Source organism: Cebus imitator, unplaced genomic scaffold (genome assembly GCF_001604975.1).
Source record: "Cebus imitator isolate Cc_AM_T3 unplaced genomic scaffold, Cebus_imitator-1.0 Scaffold58, whole genome shotgun sequence".
Taxonomy (NCBI): domain Eukaryota; kingdom Metazoa; phylum Chordata; class Mammalia; order Primates; family Cebidae; genus Cebus; species Cebus imitator.
In genome coordinates this window covers 1,213,497-1,222,121 of record NW_016107373.1, presented here as the reverse complement: position 1 = coordinate 1,222,121, position 8,625 = coordinate 1,213,497, and the positions used below count along the sequence as shown (strand labels likewise).

General features: G+C 45.5%; 1 protein-coding gene across 9 annotated transcripts in view; it reads right to left on the bottom strand.

Annotated features, from left to right (window-relative positions):
• AMBRA1 (autophagy and beclin 1 regulator 1) overlaps positions 1–8,625 on the bottom strand; it is a 180,136-nt gene that overhangs the window by 159,264 nt on the left and 12,247 nt on the right. For 4 of the 9 annotated variants that reach the window (XM_017529301.2, XM_017529302.2, XM_017529299.2 and 1 more), the window contains 6 exons: positions 7,887–8,141; positions 7,463–7,521; positions 6,608–6,791; positions 5,084–5,256; positions 3,459–3,525; positions 1,430–2,883 (listed from right to left, as the gene is read on the bottom strand). In XM_017529301.2, coding sequence (XP_017384790.1) covers positions 1,430–2,883; positions 3,459–3,525; positions 5,084–5,256; positions 6,608–6,791; positions 7,463–7,521; positions 7,887–8,021 — 2,072 coding nt within the window. In that variant the 5' untranslated portion in view covers positions 8,022–8,141. The remainder of the gene's footprint in view (positions 1–1,429; positions 2,884–3,458; positions 3,526–5,083; positions 5,257–6,607; positions 6,792–7,462; positions 7,522–7,886; positions 8,142–8,625) is intronic. The other 5 variants (XM_037738849.1, XM_017529304.2, XM_017529305.2 and 2 more) reach the window with 3 other exon arrangements.

Below are 8,625 nucleotides of genomic sequence, written 5' to 3'. Positions count from 1 at the left end.
CAGGATGGTCTCGATCTCTTGACCTTGTGATCCACCCGCCTCGGCCTCCCAAAGTGCTGGGATTACAGGCTTGAGCCACCGCGCCCGGCCCTTTCCTCTCTTAGTATGTGCTGTTCCCCTAAAATAAAAAGGTCTTTCCCTCTCCAAATCAAACCCATCTTTCAAGACTTGATTTTGCAAAGCCTTCTTGGATGATATTTCCCTTTCTCTGAAATTAGACTACATCGGATTTCACTACCATATAATGAAGATTTGCTCATCTACACTTTTGATCAATTTCATTGTCTTGCCTCCACAGTAACACTGTAGACTCAGGTAGGTAAAGACCATGTGTTATACCTCTTTTGTATTTCCGTCGCGCCTAGCCCAGTGCTAGAAAATTTGTAACCATTCAACTAATACTTATTGACCGAGTGACTGTCTAAAGCATCCTCCCAAAATAACAAGTACATTATGTGCATAATTCATATTCCCACCCTTGTTAGAAGCGAAGCTTATGTCAGAGAAATTTCAGTTGCTTCAACAGAGGATGTAATGCAGCGCAATATGCTGTTTGGATCCAACAGGCATATTCTGGGAGTTGGTGATTATGCTAGATTTGACCTTTACAAAATTACAGAAAGAAGTCCCTAATAAATCAAGATAGATGCGCACATAGCCATACATGGAACATGTGGTAGGCGGTCAACTACACCCACTCTGTTTCTTCCATGAAAGAGTTGGCTAGAATGCCAATCCGAGTATGGAGAGTCCTTCCTTCCATGAATTATTCTTCTCCACCCCAAGGTGAATGTCCATCTGTAAGATCCATTCAGAGAATCTCAACTGAGCAACTAATATGCTGTCCAAAAACAAGTATCTCCAAAAAATTGGAACTTTTCTTGACATACATACATATGTATATATATATTTTTTCTTTTCCCTTTGTCAAACTGCAGTGTTCCAAAAGATAAGGATTAAGAAATGAACTCAGTTGTCCAAACCAACACAATCAGCGAAGAGCCAATATAGTAATCTGTAACACACAGGGTTCTCTTTTACTTACTCCTAGACATTCTGGAACATTGTCTCACAATAAGTAGTCCTGCACATACAATGTCTCAAGAAGGTCAAAAAGCCAGGCAGAGAAAGTCAATGGTTCCATCTCCTCATGCCTCTCTAACCTAATCTACACTCTCCTTTCAAGGCTAAAGCCAGAACCTTGAGCTTAGCCAGAAATAGAGCTAGCACAGCCAACTGACTCATACTGCTAGGCCCTATCCTATCTCTGCCACCGGAGCAAGATTTTCCAAGAAAATGCAATGGGGAGATCAGAAGCAGATGCGTGGGTCTCAGACACTCCAGATACAGCCACAACATCTATAGGACTGAAGGAAATTATACAAGGAGAAAAGCAAGGGATGCAGAAGACAGGAAAGCAACGGCTTACCTCCTGAGTGAATCCTCCTCAGAGCTTTCCTCAGGCATATCCTGATGTAAGGCCTCCTGTGACACAGTTCCAGATCTGCTGGACTGGGTATAAATTCTTTCCCAGTGGCCTGTCTCCTGGTTAAAGGCCACCCCCACAGTCCTCTCCTCCTGCGGACTAGCAGAGCTGCTCAACTCCAGCCTGCTGGAGCTGGGCGTTTGGCCCTCAGTCCGCTCGAGAGGTGGCAACTGGCTGCCACTCGATGGCACACCCTCAAAGGAGCTGGGGACCTGCCAGGAGGAGCTAGCCTCGCCAGAGGAGTAGTTAGGTGTGGTTCTTTCCCAGCGCAGGGTATCGTTGTTGAAGGTCAGGAGATTGTGGCAAGCACGGCAGCGATTCAGGTGGCCACGGGACAGGTTGGAGTTGTTCTCACTGCTGTGTGGGGTGGGCTGGTGGGAAGGGCCTGGCCTCTCAGATTCAATGTTATTGTTGAGCATTTCCTGGGCCTGTTGGGTCTGGGGAGCTTCCCCGCTCAGGCTCTGATCCAGCTCCTGAAGCCGGTCATACTCCAAAAAGAAGCGTCTCAGGTCACACTGAAGCTCATGGCGAATGCTGCCTGAGTTGTTTTGGCTGGAGCCATTCCCTCCATCTGACTCAGTTGCCAACCCTGATGCTGGAAAACCCCTCCCTTCTGTGGCTGAAGTGTACACAGATGCCTGAGAGCCACCTTCTTGCTGTCTCAGCACAGACAGCAAACTCACCGAAGAGGCACTGGTCCTGGGCGGGGGCATGGATTCCGCCTCAGAGCGGGAGTTCAGACTGAGTACTGTCCGGGTCCACTCAGATCCTGTCAGCCCAGGAGCTATTTCTCGGTGATACCTAGAAGGGTGGCTAGACAGAGGCCCTCCCAAAGAGCGGCGGGTAGGACCCAGACTGAGGTTGCGGAGCGTGTTGCCGGCAGTGCTGCTCTGGACTGTACTGAAGGCAGACGGCCGGTTCAGGAGGCCCTGGTCCTGCTGCGTTGATGAGGCCTGCTCCGGGGGATGGAAGGGCTCGGTCTGTACAAAAGAAAAGGAAGGGGTAGTAGCTCTGGCAGAAGCAGGGGGGACACTGTCCTGGTGTGGCAAGAGGGAAGGAACTCGAGTGCCAGAGCAGCGGCTGCAAAGGCACAGGATCCCAAGGTGCTGGCAGCACTCAGCTGTGGGGTAACTGACCCGTTGTCGGAGCCTGATGTAAGCGGAAGTCCTGGGGCGCTCCGTGGAGGGCTGAGGGGGAGGCGGTGGGGGTGAGGGGGTAGCAGAATCTTGCACTGTGCTTTGCTCTCCCACCTGGATGCCAGAAGAGCGGGAGGACAGCATGTGCAGGAAATTGTGGAGGAGAGGCGTCCGGCGAACTGGCTGTGATTGCAGGAGGGCGCGCTGACGGTAGTGGGATAATTCTGTTCCATCTATGGGGATCTCTGGTTCGTCATCACCCTGCAGCATGGACCAGCATGGGGCAGGGGGTAGAGCAAGGCAATTAAGTAGAACCTCCAAGTAAATCAAGAAAGACTAACCACTGACAATCATCTAAGGAAAACAACGTTCACAGACAGGAAACACCTCTCTACCCTTGCAGCACTGACAACTGGCTTCAGGTTCAGAATAATCACATGGTATTAAATTTTCCACTCCCAATTAGTAGTATATCTGAATGAGTACAGCTGACAAATCAATTGTCTTACAAAAGACATCTCCCTATGACATAGAAGCAGCGGGGGGAAGCAAAATGTCAACCAGTCAGAGGCACGTGAGTGACAAGCTATCCAACACTGTCTAGTGATGATAAGGGTTACTTCTAATGAGGCGATCGCTGGAGGGTTTCAGAATCGATTCTCCTGTCAAGATTATGGCTATAACTCTGAACATACAGTCTAAAGCTAGTTTTAAATCTTAAATGGAAAGAAAGACTTAGGTATTGAGAATTAAAATCCAATAGAATCAGAATTGGAATACTAGTTAAGAAAAGAACTCACAGTTTAGCTGAAGTTGGAACTGCTGGACTAACTTACCTGTTGATTTGAGGGGTTAACAATTGCTGTGAGTAAGTAGTGTCCAAGTGGATCAAATCTCACCAGACTGAAATCACAGAAGAAGAAACAAAGACAGGCATAGAGAGATTATGTTAACTAAGAAGTGGAAACTTGTATTCGAATTTATAGCAATCATTACTGATAACTGTGGTATCACTCAGGTATCCACTTCAGTCAAGACTTTCAAAACTTTCAAAGAGGTTAAAATAATAACGCTCAATACTTCTTGCCAGAGTAAAGGAATGTGTATCACAAAAATAATGATTTCACATAAAAAACACCTAGAAACCGGTTTCCATGCCAGGAAACAGCTACATTAAGCACACATTTGCTCAAATACAAGAGCCCATCCTAACAGTAGAGCATAAAATGCTCTCATCTCTGTCACAGGATCAGTTCTTCCCTCATATGGCAGCTACACTAGCAAGAAGCATGAATCTTAGTGGCAATGAACAGTCCCGGCCTTAAATGACTTAGCTGAAACCAGAAAATTAGCCTGTATTCAACTGCAAATCCAAGAGGACCAAAGAAACACAATACATCAACTTTAATACAGATAATATGTTTTGATCTTGAGGACTAAATAAATGTCAATTACATGCTTACATCTCCATCTTCCAGTTTGATAAACACAGACGACCCACCGAGCTATCTAAAATACCACCCAAACTTCTTTCAAGTTTCCCCAAAGAAGGACTATCCCAAACACAGTTAGCTTGGAAACTAAAAGAGAGTCTAATGGCCCTGGTCTCCAAAGACCAGAAGATCAGGCTAATAAGGAAATCTGAAACGAACAAAATGAATGTCTCCCAGTTGATTAGCCAGCTGCTTAGAAAGTGGGAGGAGGCCAGGTGCAGTGGCTCACACCTATAATCCCAACACTTTGAGAGGCCAAGGCAGGAGGATCACTGAAGGCCAGGAGTTCAAGACCAGCCTGGGCAACACAGTGAGACCGACCCCCATCTCTATAAAAAAATTAGTTGAGAGTGGCTGCATAGTAGTCCCAGATACTCCTAAGACTGAGATGGGAATTTCTTGAGCCCAGGAGGTTAAGGCTGCAGTAAGCCATGACTGCACAACTGTACTCCAGCCTGGGTAACAAGGCAAGACCCTGTCTCTCAAAAAAAAAAAAAAAAGAAAAGAAAGAAAAAAGTTGGGGGGGGCTGGCGAGCAGGGTGGCTCATGCCTGTAATCCCAGCACTTTGGAGGCTGAGGCAGGTGGATCACTATGGTCAGGAGTTTAAGGCCAGTCTGGCCAACATGGTGAAACCCTGTCTCTACTAAAAATTCAAAAAAATGAGCCGGGTGTGGTGGTGGGCGCCTGTAATCCCAGCTACTCAGGAGGCTGAGGCACGAAAATCACTTGAACCCAGGAGGCAGAGGTTACAGTGAGCTGAAATTGCGCCACTGCACTCCACCCTGGGTGACAGAGTGAGACCCTGTCTCAAAAAAAAAAAACACACACACAAAAAAACGGGAGGACCTGAGGATGACAACCTGCCCTGAGCAGGAATAACAACCTGTCTTCCAAGGTGACAGCCAGTAGAATGTCCTCTATCATGTCAGTCCTGTGCCAGATAATGTGGATGGGGCAGAGCACTCACCGGACCCGTTCCATCTCACTAGCTGTCTTCACCACAGCAAAGGGTTCCCGTCGACTCCAATCCCAGAAGTGAATCTCATTGGCAGTGGCAATCAGCAGGAGCTGAGCCGTAGGGTGAAAAGCCAGGGAGGCAATGGCATTGTTGCTATCTGTGAACCAGCTTTCACTGCCACCCTGCAAATGCACCAATTCCAGATATTTTCAGGTTACAAGCTGCCAACAGACTGGGAAGCCAATTTCAAGAAAGGTCCATTTAAGGTAAAATGACTACATATAGGGCCGACTTTAAATATATCCTCTGTAAAAAGATGTAGAAGATCAGTGATCTGGCAATGTCACTACTTTATCAGACAAATACTATACAATCAGCTCAGTTCTTCAAATCATTCACAATCTACAAGCATATATACACAGTTCTTATTTTTTCTTTTTTTTTAGTTCTTCCTATGTATTTTTTTCTTTTTTTTTTTTTTTTTTTTTTTGACAGGGTTTCTCTCTTTCACCCAGGCTGGAGTGCAGTGGCACAATCTCAGTGCACTGCAACCTCTGCCTCCTGGGCTCAAGCAATCCTCGCACCTCAGCCTCCCAAGTAGCTGGGACCACAGATAAATGGCACCGTGCCCGGCTAATTATGTATAATTTTGTGTATAATATTTTTGGTATAGTATCTTGCCCAGGCTGGTATCGAACTCCTGGACTCAAGCAATCCACCTGCCTTGGCCTCCCAAAATGCTAGGATTACAGGCATGAGCCATGGCGCCCAGCCCACAGTTCCTATATCTAAAGCCTGAGAAAACTCAAGCTTGGTGTACAACACAGTGCAGGACAATCCACTACCCAATTACTAGGACAGAGAGGATCTTGCTTTGATGATCATGATCAGAGTACAGGACAATCTTTGCCCTAAGACAACAGAAATCCATCCCACGTATCTTAGAGCCTCCTGTTCACAATGGGCCAAAGGAAGCATTAAGTAGGTGTTCATCTTAGAATGGAAGACAAACTCAGGGTATGCTTAAGCTATTACAAAAAAAAAAAAAAAAGAGTGAAAGACAGTGACCTAGCCTTCCTATGAATTAACTGGGCAATGTCTACCACAATACATTCAGATGTAGTCCTAAGAACCTGGCTAGGCTCTTCTAGAAGAACCCAATGTTAAACAAGTCTCTGAATACCAAAAGAAGCCGGGCACAGTGGCTCACACCTGTAATTCCAGCACTTTGGAAGGCTGAGGTGGGCAGATCACCTGAGGTCAGGAATTCAAGACAAGCCTGGCCAACATAGTGAAACCCTGTCTCTCTAAAAATAGAAAAATTAGCCAGGCATGGTGGCACATGCCTGTAATTTCAGCTACTCGGGAGGCTGAGGTAGGAGAATCACTTGAACCCGAGAGGCAGAGGTTGCAGTGAGCGGAGATTGTGCCATTGCACTCCAGCCTGGACAACAGAGGGAGACTCTGACTCAAAAAAAAAAAGTAATAAAAATAGAATACCAAAAGAAAAGGGCATCTTAAGGAAATACTCACGTGTAAATCCCAAATCCTAACCTCCCCATCTAGGCAGCCAGAAGCAATAAGGCCTGAGATGGTGGGGTGAAAAGTGACACACCATGGAGTACGGCGGTGTCCAATCAGGGAATGAACACATTTCCCAGTCTTCACCTCCGTAATATAGATATTATGATTCACATGGGTGGAGGCTAAGAGAGTCCTGGAGAATCAAAGAGTAGAACGGAATTCAGAAGCATGTGGAAGGGTAATCAACCTTATCAACTTTGGACAACACAGAATATTGATACTACTGCCCATCTCAACATGAAAGACACTAAGCTTTGCACATTAGGCAGTATATCTACAAACAGAAATATTCTGATCATTAAAATCTTTTGGCTTGTCAATACTGTCCCCAAATGACACATGCCACATTCAGAAAATATTTTTTTCCAGGCCGGGCGTGGGGGCTCATGCCTGTAATCCAAGCACTTTGGAGGCCAAGGTGGGCGGATCACCTGAGGTCGGGAGTTCAAGACCAGCCTGACCAACATGGTGAGACCCCATCTTAAAAAAAAAGAAAATATTTTTTCCAACTGGAAAAACCATCATGCCACTGGTGAGCTATATCACACAGGCAAAAGACTGTTATTGAGAAACTTTCCAAGTTTTGATCCTCTCAATGTTCAGTTTCTTTGCTTGTTCTCATTATTTTTTAGGTTAGCATTGCTTATTTACTTTCTTTCCCCTTCTGACACATGGCCAAAGCTCTGTTCACATAGTACTTCAGAGAGCCTTTAGGGACTGACTTGCAGATCAAGCCAGGCCAAATATACAGAAAGCACTGCTATCACAAATCTTATGGTTAAGTTATAGATAAGTACTAAGTACCTGTCTGGGCTGAAGGCCAATAAGAAGGTAGAGCGTGGACTATCCGGCAGTTCTACTCTCTGAGAGACAAAAAAAAAAAAATTAAAATGCATGATTTATAAACTATGGTTCACCCTATCTCAAAAGCACATTAACCAATCTAGATTAGTATTCACAGTATAGGCTTAAAAACTGGAGACAATGATCAAGCTACAAACAGAGAGATAAACTTAAATTACCTTTAGGAAAACTGTCTAGCTTTAAAGGAAAAAGATATTTCTAACGCATAAATTCTTTCAAATTTACAAACAACTCCCTAAGTCAGATATGTCAACTCTCCCACACAAGATAAATATATCCCAACCCTCTGCTGTTAACCCATTGGAAGGTCTCATTCTACCATCACCAGTACAAATCCCATGTTAAAAATAGCCATTCTCCTCACCTTGCCCTCCCATTTCATCCACCGGGTTTTATCTTCCACCAGCTCCTGCAGAAGCCGCTGAGCTCCCATGGCCCGAGCACCCCGTTCTCGCCCCCAGAGTATCCGGACAGCATTCTTTTCCGGGACAACCTTCATAGTGCTCAGTAACCACTGTCACACCAGGCCCAGAAAATGAAGGAGCAAGTAATAGCTCCAACACACTGAAGCAGCTAAAATGAGGCCATACAGGTCCTTGTAAGTTGTCCTCATGGAAATCTAAGGAATAGAGAATAATGTCAAAGAATGTCTATTCTGCAACAAGAAAAGCTTCACATTGCAAATACAATTCTAGCTCAAAAGGGAAATTATTCTTTTCCTATTTAATGACACTTTCTCAGAAAAGATCCTTCTCCCAGAATTTTTCTTCCAAAAGTATTTCATACTCTCATATTCTCCATAGTTCAACCTTATGTCTAAAGAAAGGATCAGGCCAGGCACAGTGGCTCACACCTGTAATCCCAGAACTTTGGGAGGCCATGCAGGGTGGACTGCTTGAGGTTAGGAGTTCAAGACAGCCTGGCCAACATGACGAAACCCCACCTCTACTAAAATACAAAAATTAGCAAAGTGTGGTGGCAGGCACCTGTAGTCCCAGCTACTCAGGAGGCCGACGCAGAAGAATCGCCTAAACCCAGGAGGTGGAGGTTGCAGTGAGCTGAGATCACGCCACTGCACTCCAGGCTGGGCAACAGAATGAGAC